At 36.0% G+C, this 25,613-nt stretch overlaps 6 protein-coding genes across 8 annotated transcripts; 4 read left to right on the top strand and 2 right to left on the bottom strand.

Moving 5' to 3' along the window:
• Nucleotides 900-3,290, bottom strand: LOC104726141 (transmembrane protein 245-like). The gene is made up of 2 exons (XM_010444934.1): nucleotides 1,323-3,290; nucleotides 900-1,236 (listed from the first exon to the last, which is right to left on the bottom strand). The coding sequence occupies exons 1-2, from the start codon at nucleotides 3,186-3,188 to the stop codon at nucleotides 1,141-1,143; spliced, it is 1,962 nt and encodes a 653-aa protein (XP_010443236.1). The 5' UTR covers nucleotides 3,189-3,290; the 3' UTR covers nucleotides 900-1,140.
• LOC104726140 (uncharacterized membrane protein At1g06890-like) lies at nucleotides 5,307-7,582 on the top strand. Its single transcript, XM_010444933.2, has 7 exons — nucleotides 5,307-5,631; nucleotides 5,861-6,012; nucleotides 6,104-6,312; nucleotides 6,418-6,511; nucleotides 6,604-6,770; nucleotides 6,862-7,032; nucleotides 7,148-7,582. Exons 1-7 carry the CDS (start codon nucleotides 5,553-5,555, stop codon nucleotides 7,470-7,472), a joined length of 1,197 nt encoding a protein of 398 aa, XP_010443235.1. The 5' UTR covers nucleotides 5,307-5,552; the 3' UTR covers nucleotides 7,473-7,582.
• On the top strand, nucleotides 7,880-9,914 carry LOC104761642 (ER membrane protein complex subunit 8/9 homolog). The gene is made up of 5 exons (XM_010444932.2): nucleotides 7,880-8,263; nucleotides 8,674-8,820; nucleotides 8,915-8,974; nucleotides 9,417-9,583; nucleotides 9,676-9,914. Exons 1-5 carry the CDS (start codon nucleotides 8,042-8,044, stop codon nucleotides 9,704-9,706), a joined length of 627 nt encoding a protein of 208 aa, XP_010443234.1. The 5' UTR covers nucleotides 7,880-8,041; the 3' UTR covers nucleotides 9,707-9,914.
• Nucleotides 10,125-13,413, bottom strand: LOC104726138 (oligopeptide transporter 1-like). Its single transcript, XM_010444931.2, has 5 exons — nucleotides 13,125-13,413; nucleotides 12,592-13,046; nucleotides 12,186-12,283; nucleotides 11,514-12,086; nucleotides 10,125-11,429 (listed from the first exon to the last, which is right to left on the bottom strand). The coding sequence occupies exons 1-5, from the start codon at nucleotides 13,189-13,191 to the stop codon at nucleotides 10,358-10,360; spliced, it is 2,265 nt and encodes a 754-aa protein (XP_010443233.1). The 5' UTR covers nucleotides 13,192-13,413; the 3' UTR covers nucleotides 10,125-10,357.
• On the top strand, nucleotides 16,339-20,192 carry LOC104726137 (25S rRNA (cytosine-C(5))-methyltransferase nop2). The gene is made up of 16 exons (XM_010444930.2): nucleotides 16,339-16,969; nucleotides 17,059-17,122; nucleotides 17,236-17,369; nucleotides 17,490-17,573; nucleotides 17,658-17,732; nucleotides 17,839-17,910; nucleotides 17,999-18,072; nucleotides 18,272-18,324; nucleotides 18,419-18,528; nucleotides 18,704-18,772; nucleotides 18,855-18,929; nucleotides 19,011-19,103; nucleotides 19,198-19,277; nucleotides 19,363-19,462; nucleotides 19,559-19,827; nucleotides 19,924-20,192. The coding sequence occupies exons 1-16, from the start codon at nucleotides 16,412-16,414 to the stop codon at nucleotides 19,970-19,972; spliced, it is 1,959 nt and encodes a 652-aa protein (XP_010443232.1). The 5' UTR covers nucleotides 16,339-16,411; the 3' UTR covers nucleotides 19,973-20,192.
• On the top strand, nucleotides 22,996-25,603 carry LOC104726136 (serine/threonine-protein kinase D6PK). 3 transcript variants are annotated; one of them, XM_010444927.1, is made up of 3 exons: nucleotides 22,996-23,229; nucleotides 23,692-24,450; nucleotides 24,529-25,603. In XM_010444927.1, exons 2-3 carry the CDS (start codon nucleotides 23,816-23,818, stop codon nucleotides 25,388-25,390), a joined length of 1,497 nt encoding a protein of 498 aa, XP_010443229.1. In that variant the 5' UTR covers nucleotides 22,996-23,229; nucleotides 23,692-23,815; the 3' UTR covers nucleotides 25,391-25,603. The 3 variants fall into 3 exon arrangements, with proteins under 3 accessions (XP_010443229.1, XP_010443228.1, XP_010443231.1); XM_010444926.1 differs by having other exon boundaries at nucleotides 23,687-24,450; XM_010444929.2 differs by lacking the exon at nucleotides 22,996-23,229 and adding an exon at nucleotides 23,264-23,590 and having other exon boundaries at nucleotides 23,687-24,450.

The following is a 25,613-nucleotide window of genomic DNA, read 5'->3' as shown; positions in this document are numbered from 1 at the left end:
ACGTAATTTCAAGGCTATATAGACCATGTCTTTTGCATACATATGTCGGCCTCGTCGAGACGTCGACGACAACAATTCAGGGACCAATGGAGAAATATAACTTAACGAACATGATTACTTTTGTTTGACAAGAGAAAAAAAGATCTCTATCCCCCAACATTATATTGACCAATTATTTATTTTTGGAAAGAAAACAAAATCCAAAAACAACATCAAATCCCGACACGTGGCTTCAGAAGAGTACACAAGAAACGTGGATTATTATTAGCTTTAAATCGTCGCATTATCAGTATTTGTCACACGGCTCTGACTCGCTTCTTTTGGTGTCATTATACTTCCGACATCACTTAAACTCATACTTAACCGTGTTCATCATATCATGTTTTTGTTCTAGTATGTAGATTTGCACAGTAACAACTAACAACAATACATCCCACCACGTATGATTGGGCTTTGAGCCATCCCATAACCGTGTAATAATAGCATCTTCTATATAAGCGCAATGGTTTGATTTGGCTTTCAGCCCTCTTAACCGTCTAATAAAGGCATCATTTGTTTGTTTTATTTGTTTCTGCTTTTGTTACATAACATTTATCAGTAAAACTGTAAAAATAAATGATCTTTGTGGAGTATCATATAGCAAGGAAACTACCCCACTGTACCAATAATCTTCTACGGTTAATTTTATATTTAGTAACCAATATAAATTCTAAGTCCAACAAAGTTACAATATTGTTTACCATATATCTTTACAATAAAAATACATCAAGTTATAACATTTCCGTCATAATTCAACTCGATTCACGTAAGCTCAATTCTAAATTCAACAGTTCTATACGTATAACCTAAATTTATAGAAGAAAAAAAAATTATGTTTAAAAAAAAAAACATTTACACGGTATCCCAAAAAGAATCAGAACTCATACAATACAACAGGAGACAACAACAATTGAAAATTTACTGCTACACATTTCTCTCCACACTATAAAAGTACAATCCCCAAAAAAAACACATCAATCAACACTTTAGCCTCTCCCTTTCATTCTCTCTACACTAATCCACATGATTCTTCTTCCAATACAAAGCAGCAGCCATGGCAGAAGCACTTAAAGCTCATATCAAAGAAACCAAGATAAACAGCTAATTGATCTTCTTTGGATCATTCAGAACAAACTCTGCATACAGATCCTTCAAAGCAATCACAACCGTCGTTATCAACGGTCCCATTATCGCTCCCTGCAACAACAACAACAATAAACATTACAAAATCGCCAATTTTTAGTTTCGGAATCCCAAAAGATCCAATCTTTTATTTTTGTTACCTCGAGAGCAGAAGGAAACAGAGTCACTCCACCAATGATACTTAGTCCAGTAATGTAAGCATTAGACCCTGGAATGTCATCTTGAATCTCTGAAGCACCATACTCCATCAACACAAGATGAGCCACAGATAAAGTCACTGCAACAATGTATCTTCCTTCTAGCACGAGCTGCAATGCCGCTGGAATAGTGGCGAACCAGTAAGGGAAAATGGGTAACAAAGCACTGATGAAGGCGAGAACAGTCGACATGTAAAGGAAATGTATATTGTATAGTCTAAACAATAGCCAAGTGAGACATCCTTGGAAGAAGGCGATTTCAGCTGTTGCTAATAACACGCCAGAGATCGCTAAGTCTAGGACTTCGACACATCTGTTTCTAGCACTTGGATTGATCGGGAGCATGTTCATGACTTGCTCAGTAACACCACCTGATTCAGATGTGATTAGAATGTATAGAACCCAAATGAAAACCATCAGCTGAGAGACAAAGTTAAAGAACTCAGCTGCTCCCCAGATAATAGAGTTTCCAATAGAGAAAACGAACTTAGCTCCTCCCCCAACAACCGATGCACTGCTTGAGAAAACACGTTGCGATACATCCATTCCTTTAACAGCAAAGCCTTTAGCTTTCTCTACTAAATCTTCTCTTGTGATAATAAGCTCCCTGAAGATGACATCAACCTCCGAGTAGATCTGACTCCATTCTTTGTTCTTAACCCGAGTCCTCAAACTCATGAGCTTCTCTGTATAAGGAGACGGAGTTATAAGGGCAGTGGATGGCGTTGACGTGTTCTGAGGATGCCCGATCACAAAATGCTTAATCCCAGTGACTAACTCCGTCATATTATACTGCATTGCCAAACTATCAATCTGCTCAGAAACTGTTTCATAGAACTTCGTAGTGTACATATCTACCATTCCAGGGACATCATTCTCATCCATCCATTGCTTAATCCCAATCTTCTCAGCGTAATTACTCTCTTCAACATGAGACTTGAGAGAATAAACAGCGTCTTTCCCTTCAACACCGATCTTATAAGAGAAGAAGATGACACCAGTCAATGATCCAACAATCATAAGCACAATCAAACCAATAGCAACAATTGTATTCAATCTCTTCATTATCCCTCTAGTGAAATAAGCAGTGAAATGGCTTCTCCTGAAACTGTTACTCCTCAGAGAAGAAACAACAGAGAGAGTCGAATCAACATTCTTGGAACTAAACAAGAAACCTAAAGAGAGTATCACAAGAGACCCAATTCCACCAATCCTCTCGTAAGCAATCACAAACACACCAAAAGAGACCAACCATTTAACAAGTTTCGAAAACCCAGTACCGTTCTTCTTCCTCGTCCTCTTAGGTTTCGATCTCCTTAGAAAAACCCTAAAGCATAGGTTTTTAATATCCACGATGGAACCGATGAAGACATTGAAAACAGAGACGGGAACAGCGAGGACAACTTCCGTCAACCCTAATTTCAAGGGCTCGCTCCAGAAATCAACAAGGGTTTCTTGAATACCTCTCAAAGGGATCGAACAAAGGATCGCCCATTGAATCGGTCTTAGATACTCTTGTAATAGCCTCCCGACGAAATACACAACACAAATGGCGAAAACGAGACCAGCGTGAGCCATTGCTATGTAGATAGCGAGACGGGCTTGTGAATCAACGGCTGATAAAGATGTTTTGTTGCTTGATTCTTCTCCCCCATCTCCGGGAGGTTTACGAGACGGTGGGGGCTCCGATGAAGAAGAAGACGGAGGGTCTTGAGGTTTACGGGTTGAAGCGGAACGAAACATCTCTTGCCACGCGAGGTTCGTGGGGATCGAAGGTTTCGTCTCCGTGTCGTACGGGACCAATTCCATCAAATTGAATCCCTCCAAGTTACGATTTTTTGAAATTTCTTTGAAGAGAGAAGAATTGGAGAGAGAGAGAGAGAAAGAGATGTTTCAGATAATTTATTTGTTTTTTTTTTTTTTTTTTTAATATTCTCAGATGATATTATTGAATGTTATGATTGAGACATTAATGGAGGAGAGAAACTATCTTAGTAAAGTTGTAATGACGGAAGTGCCCTAACCGACGACATTGTCTGTAACCACGACTGCTCCAAATTCTTCTACTTTACTAATTTGATGGTCTAATTCTGGAATTAAAATCGGTAGTTGTAGAGGATAATCCAGATAAATAAAGGAAAAGTTTATGAACTTATTCGATATTTGAGATTTTGTGTGACTTGGTTCAATTGACGACCGATCGATACAAGTCGTGTGAACTAATAAAATGCATGTCACATGCCTTGAACATGCATGACACAACACAACAAAGCAGAGATATCTCTAACGCAAGTCACAATCTAACACGTTCTCCTGTCTGTGTTCTATTGTGTTTAATAGAAAGAAAGATATTTTATATACTTACACACAAAACGTGATTACCATCTTTTTTTTTTTGGCACATATATATATATATAGTTGCATTTCTTGATTACAAAATTATACTATTATACCGACATTTCGATTGAAGTTTTCTATCAGGAAATTTTGTTGGGAAAGGATAATTTAAAAGCTTTAACATACGTATGATCAAGAGTTAATCCCAAACACAAAAGAAGAGTTTAGTGTGCCTGAACTTGAGTCATGAGGTCAAGTGGTAGCAGAGATTTGAAGAAGAAGAGATTAATGCATTATGCATGAAACCTGAATTCTTCTATTAAACATATACAAAATCTTTTAAAAAAGTTCATTCAAATATTTTAATTTAGATGCTATTTCCTCTTTTGTTAAAGATACTTTTGTTTGATTAATATAATTGTAGATGCTTTAAAAAATTATTCCAAATCATTATGTTTTGATGAGATATGCCAACTCTGGAGTTTCTTCACCATCTATCTCATTATTAGACGGCTGGTATAGATCGGGCAGACCACTTAACATATTAGGCTGATTCAAATGGGCCGTATCAAAAGGCTCGTGAATCTCTCTGCCTGTGAATTTACATACTTGTACTTGCATATATTTCACTTGTTCCGGTTCAAACAAATTTCGCCAAAAGGGATATGCTTTTATAAACCAAACAGGACCCGGGGGACCTAACTATATCGGTGTTTATGTTGCAATCATAAAAAATATAGACAGAATTTAAAGTGGTGGATCCACAAATCTTAACATTTTATTAGAATAAGAGGTTAAATTTAGGAAAAGTTTATACAAAGATACGATGACGTTGCCATGCAAGCTTTTTGTTTATTGCGTTAGGCCCCCTCCAAAAGTTTGTTGAGACTTGGATATCTTGAAATTAAAGCTTCTCGTTATCGAGGTCAAGCGTACATGTTAAGTCACTTTTATTCGTAATATAGCTTTACGTATCAAATTTTTCATCACTCAATTAAAAAAAATTACTCATTATGTAGTGATGTGTTAACTTATACGTATGACACACCTAACGCAAGCTATTGCTATATTTTATCATTTGGCTAACTAACCCTACTTTCTCCTTTTTTTCTTGGTAGGTTGTGGAACTAATTAACGCTACTCTTCCCAAATATGACTATGAGCAAACAATATTAGTGCTATGTTTCTACGACAGTATGTTGCGTCTACAATGCCATATTTGTGAATTCTGATCACAAAAGAGGTAGTTCTTTAATGTCAAAACTCAAAAATACATAAGACACTTCAATGACTTTAACTTTGTTAAGTAGAGAGGCACTCTCGTAAATATATAAAAATATACCGTTAAAATCTCAATGTATTGCGCATTAAACCTCGTACCGATCTGATAAATTTGTTTTTTGATCAATGAAGCCACCAATTGGACGTTGAGGAAATCAACACGTGGCAGCTTACACAATCGACAATTTTCTCAAGAGAAACAAAAAAATCCCTCAAAATTTTCTTAATTTTCGAGAAAAAATGAAAAATTCAAAAAAGATATCGCAATGAAACTGCGTTTTCAAGCAAACTACTAAATTGTTTTTTTTTCTTTTTTTTTTCCTTTCATCTCTCTCTCTTCTCTATAAGGGCTCTGCCTCTTCTACACCAGCCGAAACAATCATACCATGACATTAAAGTCCAAAAAAAATAAATACATTTTCGTATTTTTGATTTAAAGTAAAGTTTTTTTTGTTTTCCTCTCACCCATTAAAAATGGAAAATGTGATCTGGGTTTTTCATAGAAAGGATTGAAACAATTTTTGATTTTTCATCTTCTTCTCCTTGTGTGTGTAAATGGGTCTGGTTGATTCTTTGTTTGGAAAAGATGCTAGGAAATTTCTCAAAAGGAAAGATAGTGATGCTGCAGAAGCAGGTACGTGAATTATTATTATGAATCTGTTTCATCATCTTCTTCATTTTACAATTTTTCCTATAAAAAAAGATCAGATTTTTAATGGTAAAACATGATGCTTTTATTTTCACATTGTCTCTGTTCTTCATCTGCTTTGATCGGATTGTTAAGGGTTTGTTTCCGTTTTGGTTTGATCAGGTTTGATTGATCTGATTGTGTTTTTTTTCTTCTGTTTTCTTTTGATTTGCAGGGAGAGCTTTGGAGGAACTCAGAAGTTCATTATACAATGAGCTTAAAACATCAGAAGGAGCTAAAAGGCAACAGCAGAGATTTTGTGGCCCTGTTGTTGCAATGTCCTTCAATTTCATTGTTGCTGTTGGCATCATCCTCGCCAATAAACTAGTAATCCCGAATTCCATATTCCAAATTCTTTTTAATTTTTTGTTCTCTGTTTTGGCCATGTCATAGTGATTTGTATGGTTGAATTTTGCAGGTAATGGGAAGAGTTGGATTCAATTTTCCAATCTTTCTAACATTGATTCACTATACCGTTGCTTGGATACTTCTAGCTTTCTTCAAGTCTCTCTCTTTGCTTCCAATGTCTCCTCCATCAAAGACTACACCTTTCTCCTCTCTCTTCTCTCTTGGAGCTGTCATGGCCTTTGCTTCTGGACTCGCTAATACCAGTCTCAAACACAACAGGTTCGTAGCTCAATGCCTCAATCCATATTTGAAACAGAGCTATTGCTCAAAATTGACCTTTAATAGCCCTGTTTCATATTTGAAAGCTTTGGTTTTTGTTTCCAGCGTTGGATTCTATCAGATGGCTAAGATCGCAGTGACACCAACAATTGTTCTTGCAGAGTTTGTTCTTTTCAAGAAAACCATTTCTTCCACAAAGGTATTACTTGAGTTTTTTTGTACATCAAGTATCATTACATATATTTTGGTGCTTACTCTGTTTTGGGGTTTTGTTTTGTCCTCACACAACAGGTCATGGCATTAGCTGTAGTATCTCTAGGGGTGGCAATTGCGACAGTGACAGATCTAGAATTTAATTTGTTTGGCGCATTGGTAGCTGTTGCTTGGATTATCCCAAGTGCCATCAATAAAATCCTCTGGTCTAATCTTCAACAACAAGCTAATTGGACTGCCCTAGCGTAAAAATACTAATTCTCTAGCTCTCTTTTACTTTTACTTATGGCTTAAGCAATACAAGTCTCTTAATAGTAAACTCTTCACTGAACGTAGATTGATGTGGAAGACAACGCCATTTACCGTCTTCTTCTTATTGGCTCTCATGCCATGGCTTGACCCACCTGGAGTTTTACTGTTCAAATGGGATTTAGGTAACTCTTCCGCAATCCTCATCTCGGCTCTTCTCGGCTTTCTTCTCCAATGGTCTGGTGCACTCGCTCTCGGGTTAGTAGTCTTTTGTTCTTTGCTTCGTTTTGAAGATCACTCTTGAGTTTGATAAAATGTCAGTGTGGATTTGGTTTGGTTTAGCTAAGATGCTAGAGTTTGTTGTTTCTTACAGGGCAACCTCGGCAACATCTCATGTAGTATTAGGGCAATTCAAGACATGTGTGATCTTGCTTGGGGGTTACGTTATCTTCGGGTCCGATCCTGGCTTCATCAGCATCTGCGGCGCTGTGGCAGCTCTTGTCGGCATGTCTGTCTACACGTGGCTCAATCTTCCGGGGAAATCAATCGATCACATCTCAAGCAAGCAGCTTCCAAAACAAAACATTACTATTTCAAAACCTAAAGCCGAGGCTGACGACGGAGGAGGAGAGACCGGAGTAGCCGTAGTTTCTATTGATCCAATTCACTCCAAGACTACAACTGCAAATATCGTATAGTTTTATATTTTTGTTAGATGCCAAACATTAAAAAAAAAAAGAGTTTAGTTTGTAACAATGGTTTAATCTCGAACTAGTTTAGTAAATAATAAAATACAGATTTTGATTTATTAATGTGACATGTTTAGATATATACACTATATTAATTAATTATTCATTTGGCTAGTGGTCTGACTGGTTATAGACAAAAATATTTTTCAAAAACATGCAATTAATTTTATATTTACTTAATTCATAAATAGTTTTGGAGTATAACTCGGTCTTTTTATAATATGAGGTCCAATTAGTAAAATAAATAAACTTTATGTGCATTTTCTGTAATTTCAGTAATCTTAATGTACTTAAGTAAAAATATACAAGAACCGGGTAGTCGGTATAAAAGCGGGATGATCCGGACCTGGATCCGAACCCGGATTTGTGCGAGATTTCGACTGTCGTTAACCAAATCTTTCATCTGTGAACGTTTTTTCTCGATTTGCGTTGCGACTTTTATAAGTTTTCCTCTGTACGCCGGCGAGTGGGATTATAAAAGGACTCACTCAGTGAGTCGACGATCGAGTTGCGTAGAGATGGGGATGGGAAGTAACGGCGACTTGAAGTATGAGATCTCTCAGAACGCGTACATCAAACTCGTTCTCCACTCGCTGCGACACAAGACGGCGGCGGTCAACGGAGTCTTAATCGGAAGAGTCAGCCCTAAGGACGACGGAGTTGTAGAGATCTCAGATTCTGTGCCGCTCTTTCACTCTAACCTTGCTCTCCTCCCTCCTCTTGAGATCTCCCTCATCATGGTCCGTATCTCTTCTTCTTATGCTCCCTGATTCGAATTGAATTTGATCTTGCTAGCTCTGAAATTGAATTCTGGATGAGACTATGATCTGACTGCGTTAGTATAGATATTGAATTACGGAATTTGGAATTTTTAGTTCGTGTACTTGAAATGTGGTTGCAGCTGTGTATGCTATCATTAGCAAGTTCTTGTTGTTGATGCTCAGTGAAGTGTTACTGTGTTTCTATTTAAACATGTAAATTTCAGATCTTGAATTGTTTGATCTGTAGCTGTGTTTTTTAAAGTTTCGTGCGAATTGGCAGATGAGAAGATTCCAACATTGTTTTTACATAATCTGAGATTCTGAACTTATGGATTCTGAATCCTTTAAAGAAAAAACTTACGGAATCAGGTAAATTTTTGTTGTGGTAGATTGAGGAGCATTACGTGGCTCAAGGTTTGAGTATTGTTGGATACTTTCATGCGAACGAGAGGTTTGATGATGTTGAGCTCTGTGGTGTGGCTAAGAACATTGGTGATCACATCTCTCGCTATTTCCCTCAGGCACCAATTCTCTTGGTGAATTTCTTATTATCCTTTACTTTCAAGAATATGAGTTTCTTGAATTACTAGGTTCAACCATCTTATGTTGCACCTGTTTGCTGTTTTGTAGTTGAACAGCAAAAAACTTGAAGCCTTGTCAAAGGGTAAAGAGCGAAGCTCTGTGATGCAGGTTGGTATTTCTATTCACAGCAATGTTTGAAAAGCTAAGGATAGCATGGATATGAGATTTAGAAATTAGTCAATTTAGTAAGAGTTTGTTCAGTTAAATTATGGTTTTGGTAGATTGTTATGCCAAATATAAGATCAAGAGAAAAAAAATGTGAAAGACTTAGAAGCTCGACTTTTGTAATATTTGGTAACTTATTGTTGATCCCGGCTCTTGTCTCAATGTTGCATTCATTATTCTTTTAGTTGCACCTTAAGCTTAATTTATAAGATATAAAACATGACCAGACTAGCTAGCTGATTACAGTTCCACACGGTCTACTTCAATCGTGCTAGCAAGTAGCAATAAAAGTTTTCTTCTTGATGCAATCTTTTGCAGCAGTTAAAAGATCTATTTATCATTTTAATTTGGTTTAGTAACAATATATGTTGTATGTATATGATAGCTATGTGTGAAAGATGCTTCTAAGAACTGGAGAATGGTTGGAGCAGATGGAGGAAGCAAGCTACTCTTGAAAGAGCCATCGGCCAATGTAGTTTTGTCAGATTACATCTCATCTGAGAAATGGAAGGACGTCACAGATGTTGATGATCATCTTGATGATGTTACCAAGTAAGTTAGAGATACTCCAACCATAAAAAGAAAAAGCTATGACCTTTATGTATTAGATGGTAATATCTTACTTATATTCACTATAATTGCAGGGACTGGCTAAACCCTGGACTTTTCAACTGATGACGGGTATGCGATATAGCTAAGATAGACTTTTGCTTTCATCTTCTCTCAGTCGAAAAACAAAAAAAAATCTCGGAGACCCTTGTTTAACATTTCCCTTGAATCTTGTTAAAGTATTATCCACTTACGCGACAGAGCTCATTATAAACCTTAGTTTTATCATTTGAATGATATATTTCGGAGCTTGTCCTCGTGATCAATTTTCTTATCTCTTTGGTTGCATTTTGATTATATTAGTTGGAAAGAAAGCTCTTCTTTATTTGGCTATTGTTTTTAAACTTACACAAAGTACATAGTTAAATACTGAAGAACATGAAACCAAATCTAGTGCTTTACATTGCTTGAATTACTTTTAGTTGGTACACATTATAAACCTTAGTTTTATCATTTGAATCATATATTTTGGAGCTTGTCCTCGTGATCAGTTTTCTTATCTCTTTGGTTGCATTTTGATTATATTGAAAAGCTCTACTTTATTTGGCTATCGACTTACAAAGTACGTAGTTAAATACTGAAGAACATGAAACCAAATCTAGTGCTTTACATTGCTTGAATCCCTTAGCTCCATAGGGAGAGTACTTACCGATTACCAAAGCCCTTTCCGAGACAAACAATCACCCCTTTCAGGACAACGTTGCATCTACATCAATCTTAGAACACGGGACAACCTTTAACAACAACACCTTTGGCCGTTGGGCAATGGGCCAGAGGACAATGGTCTGTATTCTCAAGCCCCCACCAATCAGGTAAGCTTATATCATTGTTCTGAAATGCAAAGAATATCAACACTCCCATGATCGCAGTACCTGCATCAAGCGCTGCAGAGAGGATATAGTTGTGCCTCGCCCACCAACTTTTAAACCTCCTGAAGATGTAGTAGTTGAAGATAACCCCAACGATAGCCCAGGACCAGTAATGCACAGCCTTGGCTTGTGGCATTGCGCTTACTGCAGAGAAGATCAACGGAATATGGATCTGTTTTAGCCATTTCTTCTCTGGGAACTTCTTCGATAGATACCAGAAGGGAACTGGAGCGAGGAGACCGATAAGGAAGAACCAGTTCATCCCAGGATAGATACCCTCTTTAGTAAACATTCTCCCTGGACCAATCACTCCCCATATGATCGATGCATTGTAGAATACTTCATCTCCAGGACAAGTCCATGGACTACCGACCGGGAGTAAATCTGTGTTACATATGTTCTCGACGGATGTAATGAGCCACCAGGTTGTTCCGAAGCAGACAGTTGATGCAACAACAGTTGCAACAAGCTGGACGATGAACATTGATCTTGGAGGAATCTTCATGTAGTGACCAAGCTTAAAGTCTCCTACAAAGTACAAGGCTTGAGACATACTGATGTATCCGTAAGTCTTGAAAGCGACATTGGCTAGTGGCCTTCCTGGGTATAAGTACCCGATGATCAGTTCTGTGATAACATTAAGACCCATTTGCTGATTCGTAGTTGCTTGGATAACTCCGATAGGCAATGTGAAGAACAAGGCAATGGCGCACGCGAGTATAAGACCCCACCATGGAAGCTGAAGCTGTTTGTCAAAGCCCTCACAAGCATAGAGTGCGAAAGCAAAGGAAATAATGAGAATCGTGACAAACCACCATTGAGGTACTGATTGATAATTCTTCTTCATCAATCTCGAATGCACATCTCCGTACTTGTCCTTTGTTGCTGTCTTTGCCTTCTTCCACATTCCCCATATAAACCTTAAGATACAAAACACAAAAGAAGCTTAGAGAGGGAGAGTCATAATCAAATCAGTTATACAAAAGATGTAGAAAGATCCTTACTTTCCATCATACAGGGCAACATGAGAGATGGTAGCGAAAAGAGAACCGAAACTGAGTCCATAGAGCAGAGCAAACATGACACTCAAATAGAGTTTGCTGTAATCGTTGTAAGCGTCAAGATTGATATCGAAGTTCTTCTCATTGAGGATACGGGTAATGTTATAGGAATGTCCAGTATGATCAAAGGTTTGTGAAGTGTAGAAAGGAAACTTCTGTGCATCATAAGCATTAGTCCAGTAGAAGATAGGTAGAACAATGTATAAGAAGATGAAGAATCCGGCGAAGAAATTGGCAATGGCAAAGAATGGTACAGCCAATGGACTGCCTAAGAAACCAGCAACTGTGGACCAGTCAAGACCAAACGAACCAATTCCTAAACCCTTGAGCCCCGAGCCGATTATCTGAGCGGTCACTGAGCTTTTCCATATCCAGCAAACAAATGAAATTGCGGAAATGGAAGGGAAAAGGTACCCAGGGATTATGTAGTAAGCAAAGCTGATGCTAAAGACAATGAGGAAGAATCTTACCCTTGTTTGTTGCCCTTTTTGTAAATCCTCCTTCTCGTGTAAAGCTCTGTTACAACATAGCCAAAAACCAAAAGCCAGATTAAGACTTGAGAGAAAGATAAAAAGAGTCACATATATACATATATATATTCGGATCAAAACAAACCTAAAGAGTGAGACTTGAACCAAATTGGACGGCCACCACATATACGGCGAGTCCACGAGGAACTTCCTGAAAATTCCAGCCCATCCATATCCCAACAACTGCAAAGGAAACGATTGTTAAAGAGCACAAATCGGTATAAGATTGATTCTTCATACATACCAAAAAAAAAAAGATTTTAAGAACTTAAAACTGCAAGAAAATAATCAAGATTCAGTTAAAATAAAATAATTAACACTGTTATATATTCACAAAGAAAAAAAAATTCTAAATTTTAAGATTTAAAAATGGAAGAAAATAATTATAGAAACATAAGGATAATAGCTATTTTTTTGGCTTCTGTTTTATATCCACCCATTAATAACAGTGATATATAACAATTTTGAAGACATGTAATAATAATATATACCTGAGTAGTTTGTGTGAGCAACATCGCCGCGGCAACATTGAGTTGACGGTGGTAAAATGCTTTAACGATGGTAATAATATTCGTGGCGTAAGCTCCACCAGCTCCTGTATTAGCAAATATAGTAATGAGGACGTGTTCCTTCATACTGAACGGACCAGGGTTCAACGACCACGACCAGTTCGTCCCGGGGAACCCGAATTTCTTGGTCGGAAGCGTCGCAGCCATGAGTTTTCCGAGAGGAAGGGTCACGATCTGAGCCGCAACGGAAGACACCCAAAGCTGGTTTGACCGGAAACTAAAGAACTGGTTCACGAACGCAAGCAATATGCAAGAGAAAAGACCAAGAAACCATGTCCGAAACGTTAGAACCGGTATTGATGGATCGTCGGTTATCGGTACAGTTAACCGGACTTCTTCAATCGGGTTATCATTCTCGTCCTCCTCCTCTTCTTCTCCTGCACGTTAAAAAGTACATACATGTAAAGAATGGAAACTAAACCGGTATAAACCGAGAGAACAGAGAGATATGTTACCGTTGATTATGATCTTGGACTCGTGTTTATCGTCGGATGGTTTTGGTTCATCGAAAACGCTCGTCATTTGTTATGTCTTCAAGCTCCTTTTTCCGTCTTTCACGATGGTTTTATTGTTGAAACCGAGGTTTGTCTCCGGCGACAGTGACCGGACTTTCTAGCCCTCGATAAACCAGCCGGAAGTTTAAAAAAGGAGCCTCAAAAAAATTAAAGATTACGATGACGTTTTTGTCAAGCCCAAAAGCAATTGTGTGTGAATATTACTTCATTTTATAGAGAGACTTTACACCGCATGAATTTTTTTTTGTTTTTACCGTTTTACTATAATTAAGGTTACGAAGGACGTAAACTAAGGATCCGTTTTCTTTGGGTTTTTTTGAAACTGTTTAAAATTTTTTGTGACTTTTAACTGATTCAGAAATTAGTAAACTGTTTTCGAATCTTCAACACGGTCAACTCTAGATTCTATGTTTAATCAAAAGTAACTTAATTGAATCATATAGACTGGAATCTTATCAAAAATACTTGCACACAGTAAGAAAACAAGAAAAAGAAAAAAAGAGAGAGAGAGAGAGAGTGTACATATGCAAAATGACATATACTGATATACATACTCTCTATAAGACGTAAATGAAGCGTAAAAATCCTTGATAATTAAGAGGTTGAGACTTGAGACCTATTGAAACCTAACATTCTTTCTTGAGATAGGCCATGATGGTCATGTCAATTACGCTTGCTAGTGTGTCTCTGAATTCAGGTCTATGTTAACTGAAAAGGTTAATTAGTAGTTATATATATATATATATATATATATATATATTCAACAATTCAGTTTTATGTTTTCGAGTTTCCAAAAATTGTTTTGTTATTGAAAATATACTAACAAGTATAATATAGAGGTTATTTATCGACTTACTAAAACCAGCATTTAGTTTTAATTAGCTTCTTCTCTTTTTCTTTGTTCCATTATTTGAGTGGTACATACATTCATGTGACTCGCCAAATTCGTCACCAAATTTGAATATCATGTTATTAACAATATCCTATACTGATTTAGAAAACTACGAAAATGAAGTAAAAATGGACTACAAACCCGACCTAACTAAATATTATATGATAATTCAGTTTGATCTAAATTATTCTAAAATTTCAATGAATGTAAATCTTAATAATCATAGGAAAATTACTGGCAAGAAACTATTGACCTCAGAAAAAGAGAATTTATACATCGTATAACATAACAAATATAAGGTTTTGAAGTTTTATGTGGGAACTTACTTGTGAATTCTCTACTCGTGGTTAGGTCGTGATCACAAACCGTAACTCGCAATCACAGGGCTTTAGAGAATAGTGTAAACTGTAAAGAGATCCTCCAAGAAGATGGCATCTTTATAGGATGAGAAGATAATATCTATTCTCCAGGATATCTTTTATTGCAGTTATTGCAGATTCTTCTGTTTCTATAAATAGATTCCAGAATCGTTAGCGTTTTTGACTTTTTGATTCTGTTTTCTATTTTTGTAAAAAGTCCATGCATGATAAACTTTTGAACTGTCTAGGTTCATTTTGACGTTACTTTTTGCCAGCTCTAACGATTTTGATATTGATTCATCTTTAATTCGGTAAAATTGCTATTGCCAGCTCTATTACCATATGTATTACTTGATTATCTTGTCACAAGCTAATCTCAAAGACTAAAGGAATATGGTTTAAGGGTCTTGTCAACTTGACATGTCCTCATCAAAACATAATGTAAAGACGTGAGTCAAATGAATTCGTAATTTTATAAGGTATATCCCACACTCCTACACATGAGTTTGATGTACGTAGAACTTCTTAAATATTGAATCCTCTGTCTCATTTGATGTTTGAAATCATGTGTAACAACTTTTGGCACGATTAGCATTATATGTTTATTAGCTTTCGCAACTAAATTCTTGAATATGGTTTTTCTAGCCGTCATGTGAAAATGATGTAGCTAATAAATATGGTCTTCTTTTTATGTAAAACACCGACTCAAAGGTAACTCCAACAAGCAAAACATGAATGTTTTAAGTATTTATACAAATATAAATTGTGTTCAGCCAAATTGATGGGTAATCTTCTATATAATAATTAAAGAGGTGAGGTGATGATAATTTTATAGTAATTACATAAAACCCCATATAATAATAATACAATGAATTAGCAACTACTAGTCTACTACATTTATCTCAGAACCACTAATTACATACGTGACTTATATATTATTTGCCTTAGTGAGATTGATAGAGCCGATATCAACTCAGCTTGTTCGCACAAGACACACAATATGAATAGCAATACATTTTCTCGATCCATTTCACACGATGCTACGAGATAAGGTGCTTTCGTGTCAAAAAGATTACGACAATGTTGATTATAACTTCCGTTGACTGAGGGGCTCGAAATTGACGAAACCATTAATTACCAAATGATATGAGCAAGTTCTCTTCATTTTTAGTTTCTTTTTTTTCTCGGTCCCAAAAAAAAAAAATGATAATAGCAACTTGTTAGAAAAAGACGATGAACAAGTTTGAGAGTTGGACCACTGAAAATCCAATTTATACCCAACCAATGGTTCTACTTTTAGTGGAAAAAACTTAGGTCAACCATTTTTGTCAACTTCGCCAATATGTTTTTCAACTCCTTGGTGCCACAAATCTCGGAACTACATATTGTTTGGTCACAACGTACGCTAGAGATAAAAGAATAAGAGTTTGTTAAAGTTTACAAGTTGTATTATACTTTGTAGATAGAACTTAAAAGTCTTCATGAACCGCGTTAATTAATCTTTTATGTTCCAACACAAGTTTTGGTCCAAATGGTTTTGTTTGTTTTTGAAAAGCAAAACTTTTTGTTTTTTGTTTTGCAACCTCTCTAGAGCACGCTTGTACCAACAAGATAGAATAGATGATCGTGGTGTTTCGGATTCGTGTTGAAGTTGACACCATTTCGTTTTCTTGTATACTGATTGAGACATTTTTGTTTCTTCTGTTTGTGGCAAATTTTAAAGCATAATATTGTGTGTTCACACTAGTTTTAAAATTTTTGTTTACCACGAGCTGAAGACACTGTATGAAAATTGGGCCAAGTTATTATATTGGGCCAGTAGGCTATTAATGATCTTATCTAAGCCCATTAAGAGACCAATCAGTTAATATACATTTTGGTCAAAAAAAATCTCAAAACTTCGACTTCCTTCTTCTTCTTCATCTTGTGTTAAACCCTGGCCGCGAGAAAACCCTAATTCAGACAGAACCGTTGCCATGCCTGCTCTCACTCGTAACAAGAAGAAGGGTGCCAAGTCCCAAACCCCTCCAACGAAGCAAGTTACCAAACCCAAGACTCCTCCGTCGAAACCCCAAACCACGACGTTGAAGAAAGGAGCTAAGAAACCTCCATTGAAGAAGCAGAAGAAGGAAGTTGTGGTGGAAGAAGAGCCTCTCGAAGAAGATGATGAACTAGTTTCCGATTGTTCTATCGATGCAGAGTCAGAAGAGCTTGACGAATCTGATGATGAAGGAGGGAAAGGGTCTAATGGGTTTTTCTCTGATGATGAGGAAGAGAACGATGAAGATGATGAGACTTTGGGTGACGATTTCTTAGAAGGTAGCGGCGATGAAGACGAGGAAGAAGAGGAGGAGGGACCTTCGGATGTTGGTTCGGATTCTGACTCTGATGAAGACGACGACGATCTTGTGAAGCAGTCTGAAGCTATTGATAGAAAATTAGCAAAGCAGAAGGCAGACGCTGAAGCTGAACAGCAGGAGCTTAACAAGCAAGATGAATCTGAGCATGATGCGTTTCGGCTACCAACTGAAGAGGTTTACATTTCTCATCTGCAAATGTTCTGTTTGATTATATTGTTCTTTTTGTTGTTGTGGCTATATCTAACTTGTCCTTCATTGTCCAGGAACTTGAAGAAGAAGCTCGTGGACCACCAGATCTTCCTCTACTTAAGACTAGAATAGAAGACAGTTAGTATCGTTCCAAAGTTTATTGCTTTATCACTGTTGAATGTTTGTGTGATGGTATTGTCTTGGTTATTTTGGATTTGAGTTCCTAATGGCTAATTCATTTATCGTTTCAGTTGTTAGAGCTCTGAAAAATTTCAAGGCTTTTAGGCCAGCAGGAGCCACGAGGAAGGAATGTGTTGAACAGCTCAAAGCTGATCTTGGTTCATATTATGGTTATAACAGTTTTCTTATTGGTACTTTAGTTGAGGTTAGTCTCTTGTCTCTCATCTTTGATTTGAAGTTCCATTTTTTTTTACTTTGATAAACTATGTGTAGGATGTTGCCTATACTCTTTACGTATGGATTTTAAATTGGGGTTCTCTTGCAGATGTTTCCTCCTGGTGAGCTTATGGAACTGATTGAAGCTTTTGAAAAGCAAAGACCTACATCTATCAGGACAAACACACTTAAGGTGAAATTGGTTTTGCTTTGCTGGGTTATATTGCTTATGAGTTTCGAGTTCTGCAATTTTATGGTGATGTTTGATTTGGTTTAGACTCGAAGAAGGGATCTTGCGGATGTACTTTTGAACAGAGGAGTCAATCTAGACCCTTTAAGCAAGTGGTCAAAAGTAAGTTGTTCTTTTTAAAAAAAAAGTTCTGTAAGTCCTATTTTACTTTTGTGCTGTTCTGTTGTTGATCTGTCATAAGTCTTACTTTACGGATGACCTATTGTAGGTTGGACTTGTTATCTATGATTCGCAAGTTCCAATTGGTGCGACACCTGAATATTTGGCTGGTTACTACATGGTATGTGATATTCTGATGTGTTACCCTTTTGTTCACCTTTTATGTAGTGTAACTTGTTTGCTCAAGTCTGTGTTTGGTACATTTTCAGCTTCAAGGTGCTAGTTCGTTTTTGCCAGTGATGGCCCTTGCCCCTCGTGAGAATGAGCGGATTGTAGATGTAGCGTAAGTTATCATCTTTTACCATATTATAGCTGTACTTGAAATGTGTTTGAGCTGGTCCATCTTGGATTATTTGATAATTTATGATGTAAAATGTTTGAGCTGGTTGGCGTAGGAAAAAAATAGAGAGAAAGAAACCAATTTGAGTGTCTGACTGTTCCTTCATGTGTGAGTTTATAAGTATGTTTTATACACAATGCAGTGCTGCTCCTGGTGGGAAAACAACGTATATTGCTGCGCTAATGAAAAACACTGGTATGTCTTAATTGGTTTCTTGTGCTTCTATCCTCCATACTCAATTTGGCTGTCTCAATGTCTGTATTGAATTCTTTTTCAATGCTATAACCAGGCTTAATATATGCGAATGAGATGAAAGTACCTAGGCTTAAGTCGCTAACTGCCAATCTGCATCGCATGGGGGTCACAAATACCATAGTTTGTAACTATGATGGGAGAGAGGTTCGCTTCTCTAACATTTATTCTTCTATTAAATTTCTGTTACCTGCACAGAAATGTTAATAACCATAACATCTACTTGACTTTACATTACTGGTATGACTGGAATTAGATTATATGATCTGCTTAACCAAGCAGCACCAGTTTTATTCTTTAGTTTTTTTTTCTTTGCTTTCAGCTACCTAAAGTTTTAGGTCAGAACACAGTGGATAGAGTATTATTGGATGCGCCTTGCAGTGGGACAGGAGTAAGGACTTCAATCTTAGTCTCTGTTAAACCGTAGTTGTGGTCAGATTCTTAAACTAAATGTCTTCTGCTACTCAATACAGGTCATATCAAAAGATGAATCAGTTAAGATTTCAAAAACCGCTGATGAGATAAAGAAATTTGCTCACTTGCAAAAGGTTTGGCAGTACCTTGTCAAATAGATCTGAAAATTTTCATTCTTAACCAGATGTTAATTTAATCCTTCTTTTGGTATGCAGCAACTTATTCTCGCTGCTATTGATATGGTGGATGCCAATTCCAAAACTGGTGGATATATAGTTTATTCAACATGTTCACTTATGGTTGCTGAGGTTAGTTAACTGATAACTTTCACCATATTTCTCTTCTTTGGTTTTGAGTAATGCTAACCTTTTTATTTTATTTATGTATGAAAAAATTGTGCAGAACGAAGCTGTGATTGACTACGCTCTCAAAAAGAGGGATGTTAAACTCGTTACATGTGGACTCGATTTTGGCCGAAAAGGGTAATGTGCATTTTCTTCATCTGTAGAGATATGTAAAGGAGCACTACAAGGATATGTCTCAAACTCTTTGTTCTTCTCTTTTCAGATTTACCAGATTTAGAGAACACAGATTTCAGCCATCTTTAGACAAGACTAGGCGCTTCTATCCTCATGTACACAACATGGACGGATTTTTTGTGGCGAAGGTACTCACTTTTGACTCTATGATGGATTAACCATGTTCTAATTGTTGTACATACCCCACAATTTTTAATTTTATGTCCTTGTTTTTACTTATACAGCTGAAGAAAATGAGCAACATGAATAAATCTTCAGAAGATGATGATGAGGCGGTAGAAACTGTAGAGCAAGATGAAGTGTCTGATGATGATGATGATGAAGCTGAGGCCATTGAAGAAAACAGGAACAAGGAAAGACGTACGAAATCAAAGGAGGACAAGAGAAGCAAAAAGGATAAGAAATCAAAATCGGAAAATGGGAATGTGGAACCTAAAGCAAGGAAGCAAAAGAAGAAGAGATCTGAATGGAAGAACGAAATTGCTCAGGCTAGGTAAAACACTTTTTCATTCCATGGACTTGGAGAACTTTGCTTTAGGCTTGTCTTATATATTTTGCTTGACAATGGTTTGAATTAACACGTTTGCAGGGAAGAGAAAAGAATAGCCATGAGAGAGAAGGCAAAGGAGAAGAAATGATTCAGTGTTTTTGCATGAAGGAGAAGAAACCCTTTGCGAAAACGCTATCGTCTATGCTAATGATAGTAGGCTTCTGCCATATATTTGCTTTGTTGTTTTTGTTTATTCACGACGATTTGTGTAAACGTTTAAGCGCCCAGAGTAAACAACTCTGTTGGACTCCATGGACAGATCTTACATGTCCCAAAGTTTTGTTTCCAAAAAAAATCTTTCAAGAGTATGAAGTTGAGTTGTGTTCTTGAGCCGATCACCAAAATTGCTTTGGTATTTCTCACATGAACGAAATCAAGGGTGGGCAAAAAAGTAAACCACAGAAGCAAACTAAAATCAAACCAAACAAAATTGTCACCTAGACAAAATATTGGAAATTGAAAGGCTCTGGATTGTTTCAGTTTAGTTTTTTTTTCTTCAGAAAACTGTTTATTAAATTACGGATTTGGCAGTGAGCTGTTGATTGGTTGTAAGTAGTTAGAGAGAGATACACATCTCTCTCCAAAGTGGGACTTGTGTTGGAGAACATGACAACCCATTCTTCATCTATCTTTGTCAGATCTTGTTTGGGGACCTCTCAATATTTAATTTGATTATTTATCCTTAACTCCCCTTTTTCACATATTTGCATAATTCACTTCACTTTTTTTTGTATATATATTTATGTCAAATATTCTAAAATCATTAAAGATATCTAACTGGTCGATTATATGTTTCAATCAATCAATTTTTGTATTATGATGGTATGAAATAATTCATATATAATTTTGTTTACTTTTTCGTGATTTTATTATATTCGAAAGAACATTTTTTTTGTCTGCTGTTATAAAGAACATTTTTGCAGCGAAAAAGATGGTTATATTTTATAACCAAAAAAAAAGATATACCTTTTTCAAAAACAAGAAGAAGATATAACCTAAAATAAATCAGGTAGACTATTTTTTTTTTGCTCTAACGTCAAACAAAAGCATGTGGACTATGTTCTGACATTTGGGTTGTACTAAAGTAGAGTGGATATAAACTAATCCAACAGAAGTTAACTGGATACAATACGACATAAGATTATGGAAACTAAAATTGAAAAATAAAAAGAAAAAAGACAACAAGTTACTGTCAGTTTTTACTTTTTATAAGATACCCCCAACATAAAGGAAATATTATGGCTGACTATATATAGTTTAGTGAAACACATTTTTAAAAAATTATTAAAGTTACTGATTTTTAACCAAAATAGTAAAAACATGAAAATATAAATAATTATGTTGACGTTGACAAAAAAAAATAATTATTATTATGTTGACGAGTTTGTAGTTGTTTTCAATAATAAATCAAAACAGTATAGTTATATAATAACAAAAGATTTCGAATTGAAATCTAAACTAATTTTAAAGAATTCATGCTATTTATATAATAAATAACAACAGTATAGTTATATAATAACATGTGAAAACTAGGTATTTATGCTATTTATAACATTCACAACTAGTAATGATGATTAAATTGTATTGTAAAGAATTCATAAATCTTCAATTTTCAGATAAAATTTTCAACCATAAATCAGTATAAATTTGTTAAATATTTTTTCTTCTTTTTATAACCAAAGAATCCGAATGGAATCTGTATTGAAACCCCAAAATTTGTATTAAAAAAAATATTTTTTTGCAATTTATATTTTAAAGCATTTGAAATGTTAATGTTCAGCTATGGTTTAAACTGCAATAAGAAAACTTAGAAACGTAATCCCTCAAGTGTCAATGGTAAACCTTTTTATTAACCCACCGTAGATTAGTATTTTAACATAACACTTCTTTTGTTATTATTGCAGTATTTGAGACTGTTATGAAAAAAGATTCCCCACGTCCCAAGCCAATCGTGTAGAAAGCAATTGTCGTTATTGTTGGATCTTCTGAGCTTTTCTACTAAAATTGACGTAGTTATCGGATCTAAAAGCATGAAGTTAAAATAAGAATTATTTGAGAGATAGATAAACTAAATGGACAAATAATACCTACTTGTGTTTTTTTTATGTTGAACAATCTTCTGGTTTGTCAACTACCTGTTGAACAATTTCTAGAAAAAACATTGTTCACGTTCAATTAAATGGGGGGAAAAACATGTTGTATGATCAGATCTTATACTTATGTGCTATGTAAACTTATATCTTTTAATTTAATGCAAGAAAACTTTTGAACAAAGAAAAATATAATCTTATAATCTTAGGAAACTTAACATTAAAATTGATAAGAAGTTGCTCAAAAGCGTTTTTTTTTGGGCATCTTTGAAACTCTCAAGTTTTAGATGGTGGATTTAACTGTAACCAGATATTTGCCAGGTTAATAAACAAAATAATATGCATAAATAAGCTTTAATTTTTTTGGAATGTTAATTGTTTCTGAAAACTTATTTCTATTTATCTATTTTGGTTTAAAACATAATTTCATAAAGTTTAATAACTTTCACTAAAATCTCCTACACTGAAAACTTGATAGTGATCGAAAAAAATTGCTAACAATTTTTGTATTCTATCAACAATACACGATCGGTTTATAAGTATAGATAATATATTTGACTATCAAAACTTATAATAAATTAATAAAATTAATGTTTTAGTATACTTTCAGTTAGAAAAAGGTTTAAGAGATAGAATACAAACTTTAGTGAAAGTAAAATAAAATTAATTTTAAGAAAAACTTAATTATATTTTATGATTATCGATTATACATAAAAAATTAATCCAAAAATTAAACATGTTTGAAATATACTAATAATCTCTATCAAATATTCAAAATTTATTTGGGTTTTCCCTAAAAAGCCTCAAAATACTAGAACAGCTCACGAGAGCATCCTTGATGTAAAAAACCTTTGTCTTCCATTTTGGAGAAAACAAAAAATATACATTGGAAATAATAATAATTGAATCCCTCAAAATATTAAAACATTTATCTAAAAAATAATTAAAAAAAAAAGTAATCAACTTTTCTCTCTCTCTCTCTCTCTCTCTCTCTCTCTCTCTCTCTCTCTCTCTCCTTCTTCCCTCTTTTCATGGTAGACCCAAACTCTCTCTCTCTTCTCTTCTCTCTCTCTCTCTCAACACTCTCTCTATCTATCCCCATTCCCATGGAAGCAAGCAGATGTGTTCATCTATCTCTTTCTCTCTCCACAGCCTTACATGAACAGTGACTGTTCTCTCTCTCTCTCCTTCCCTCTTCTTCTTCCCGAAAAAGAGTGTCTCGTGATCTTTATCGCTTAAAAATCAAAACTTTCAGGTAACAATTTAATGGGTTTCTCTCTCTAAAAGCTCTGTTCTTTCCCTTTCTTCTTCTTTTTTTTCTTCTGTGTTTTTATTATCTGATTCTTGTTAGATCCAAAAAGCTCTTTATCTGGCTCTTCTTCTTCTTCGTCTTCTTACTTTTTACGAGATCTGTTTATAAACCTAAAATAGAAAAACAAAACAAAATTTTTTTTTCACTTTTTTGCATGAAAAGCTTTCGATTTGCTTTATACTGGTTTTGGTTAGTTGAAGAGCTTCAATAGGTTTATGTTTATTATGATTCAATTGATTTCTCACTTAGATTTGTATTCAAAGATCACATAACAGCTCAACTTCGTTCTTGAGATTCATTTATAGTAAGATCCGTGACTGTTTGATGTTATTCATGATTTTGAATCCTCAAGCTTGCTGCTTTTTTTAATTGATGCTATTGTTTTGTTTTTGATGCCTAGATCAGGTCACTCTTTGATGGTATCTGTGACAATATTTGATTACTAGAGTGGAGAGACGTTCCTCTTAGAGTCAAGAATTGGCTTTTATAACAATCACAAATCAAGATTGCTCTCTGTTACTAGTTTTTAATGATGGCCTCAAAAACTCCAGAAGGATCACTTACCAATTCCAGTCAAAGTATGTCAATCAACACGTTAGCAGATCAAGTATCTTCGAGTTTGTCTTTCGCTGATCCAAGTAGTGACGGCAAAACCGTTAGTAGTAAGATCAACGAGCAAGGTGAGAGTGGAAAGAGTAGCACTTGTAGACCGAGCACAAGCAGTGATATAAGCGATGAGAGTACTTGTAGCAGCTTTAGTAGCAGTATCAACAAACCTCACAAGGCGAATGATGTGAGATGGGAAGCCATTCAAGCTGTTAGAACGAAACATGGTGGTTTGGGTTTGAACCATTTTAGGCTTTTGAAGAGGTTAGGATGTGGTGATATTGGAACTGTTCATCTTGCTGAGTTGAATGGAACAAGGTGCTATTTTGCGATGAAGGTTATGGATAAGACAGCTTTGGCTAGCAGGAAAAAGCTTCTTAGGGCTCAAACTGAAAGAGAGATATTGCAGTGTCTTGATCACCCGTTTCTCCCGACTTTGTATAGTCATTTCGAAACCGAGAAGTTCTCTTGTTTGGTTATGGAGTTTTGTCCTGGAGGTGATTTGCATACACTAAGACAGAGACAACCCGGGAAACGTTTCACCGAGCAAGCAGCAAAGTAAATAAATCATTCAAACTCTCTCTATCTAATAAGAAACCAGTTTTGTGTGTTTATATTAACTTACTGTTTTTGCAGGTTTTATGTAGCAGAAGTGCTTCTTGCAATGGAGTATCTACACATGCTTGGGATCATATACCGTGATCTGAAACCGGAGAATGTTCTTGTTAGAGATGATGGGCACGTGATGCTTTCAGATTTCGATCTCTCCCTAAGATGTACCGTTAGCCTCTCGATAGTCAGATCAGCCAATGTTGGATCTGAAGGCTTGTCAAAGAATTCAGTTTCTTGCTCGCAACAACCTGCATGTATCCAACAACCATCTTGCATCTCAATGGCTCCAACATCTTGCTTCTCTCCTCGATTCTTCTCATCGAAATCCAAGAAAGACAAGAAACCTAAAACAGAAAACGGGAACCACCAAGTTACTCCGTTGCCGGAACTCGTTGCAGAACCTACAGGTGCTCGTTCAATGTCTTTTGTTGGTACACACGAGTACTTAGCTCCTGAGATCATCAAAGGTGAAGGACATGGAAGTGCGGTTGATTGGTGGACTTTTGGGATCTTTCTGTATGAACTGTTGTTTGGTAAAACACCGTTTAAAGGGTCAGGAAATCGAGCAACACTCTTTAATGTGGTTGGTCAGCCTCTGAGATTCCCGGAGTCTCCGGTTGTTAGCTTTGCTGCTAGGGATTTGATAAGGAGTTTGCTTGTGAAAGAACCACAACATAGGTTAGCTTATAAGCGTGGAGCAACAGAGATAAAGCAACATCCTTTCTTTGAAGGAGTGAACTGGGCTCTGGTTCGGTGTGCTAGTCCACCGGAGATTCCTAAACCGGTAGATCTTGAACCGGTGAATCCTAATCCTACTGTACCGGCTGCTGCATCGTCTAGTGTGAGATCTGATCAGAGTAATTATCTTGAGTTTGATTTCTTCTGAAGATACTGTTTCCACAGTTTGATGATTCTCCTCCTATTGTTCCTTTGCAAATTCTGTTTAGTGTTTTCGAAAAATGTGTTTTTTTTTTCTTCCTTCTTGTTATATTTTTCACGTCTTGGAAAAAGTTATGAGATTTGTAATCATTCTTCAAAAATGTGAGACAGTCTTTGTACCATCTTCTTGAGTTTAATGTTAGACACGAACCTTTGAGAATCGCTAGTAC

The sequence above is a fragment of the Camelina sativa genome, chromosome 11 (genome assembly GCF_000633955.1).
Source record: "Camelina sativa cultivar DH55 chromosome 11, Cs, whole genome shotgun sequence".
NCBI lineage: Eukaryota > Viridiplantae > Streptophyta > Magnoliopsida > Brassicales > Brassicaceae > Camelina > Camelina sativa.
The sequence above is the reverse complement of the archived record's forward strand: the minus strand, read 5'-3'. Positions and strand labels throughout refer to the sequence as shown.

Excerpts from the sequence above, each read along its gene's own strand:
- LOC104726141 (XM_010444934.1), bottom strand. The coding sequence starts at position 3,188 with ATGGAATTGGTCCCGTACGACACGGAGACGAAACCTTCGATCCCCACG. Across the intron at positions 1,237-1,322 it reads TGTTTCCTTCTGCTCTCGAG|GGAGCGATAATGGGACCGTT; the intron begins GTAACAAAAATA and ends TTGTTGTTGCAG.
- LOC104726140 (XM_010444933.2), top strand. The coding sequence starts at position 5,553 with ATGGGTCTGGTTGATTCTTTGTTTGGAAAAGATGCTAGGAAATTTCTC. Across the intron at positions 5,632-5,860 it reads TAGTGATGCTGCAGAAGCAG|GGAGAGCTTTGGAGGAACTC; the intron begins GTACGTGAATTA and ends TTTGATTTGCAG. Across the intron at positions 7,033-7,147 it reads TCTGGTGCACTCGCTCTCGG|GGCAACCTCGGCAACATCTC; the intron begins GTTAGTAGTCTT and ends TGTTTCTTACAG.
- LOC104761642 (XM_010444932.2), top strand. The coding sequence starts at position 8,042 with ATGGGGATGGGAAGTAACGGCGACTTGAAGTATGAGATCTCTCAGAAC. Across the intron at positions 8,821-8,914 it reads CTCAGGCACCAATTCTCTTG|TTGAACAGCAAAAAACTTGA; the intron begins GTGAATTTCTTA and ends GCTGTTTTGTAG. Across the intron at positions 8,975-9,416 it reads AGCGAAGCTCTGTGATGCAG|CTATGTGTGAAAGATGCTTC; the intron begins GTTGGTATTTCT and ends TGTATATGATAG.
- LOC104726138 (XM_010444931.2), bottom strand. The coding sequence starts at position 13,191 with ATGACGAGCGTTTTCGATGAACCAAAACCATCCGACGATAAACACGAG. Across the intron at positions 13,047-13,124 it reads GTCCAAGATCATAATCAACG|GAGAAGAAGAGGAGGAGGAC; the intron begins GTAACATATCTC and ends TTTAACGTGCAG. Across the intron at positions 11,430-11,513 it reads GTTGCCCTGTATGATGGAAA|GTTTATATGGGGAATGTGGA; the intron begins GTAAGGATCTTT and ends TTGTATCTTAAG.
- LOC104726137 (XM_010444930.2), top strand. The coding sequence starts at position 16,412 with ATGCCTGCTCTCACTCGTAACAAGAAGAAGGGTGCCAAGTCCCAAACC. Across the intron at positions 18,773-18,854 it reads CGCCTTGCAGTGGGACAGGA|GTCATATCAAAAGATGAATC; the intron begins GTAAGGACTTCA and ends TACTCAATACAG. Across the intron at positions 19,278-19,362 it reads CTCGATTTTGGCCGAAAAGG|ATTTACCAGATTTAGAGAAC; the intron begins GTAATGTGCATT and ends TTCTCTTTTCAG.
- LOC104726136 (XM_010444927.1), top strand. The coding sequence starts at position 23,816 with ATGATGGCCTCAAAAACTCCAGAAGGATCACTTACCAATTCCAGTCAA. Across the intron at positions 24,451-24,528 it reads TTCACCGAGCAAGCAGCAAA|GTTTTATGTAGCAGAAGTGC; the intron begins GTAAATAAATCA and ends CTGTTTTTGCAG.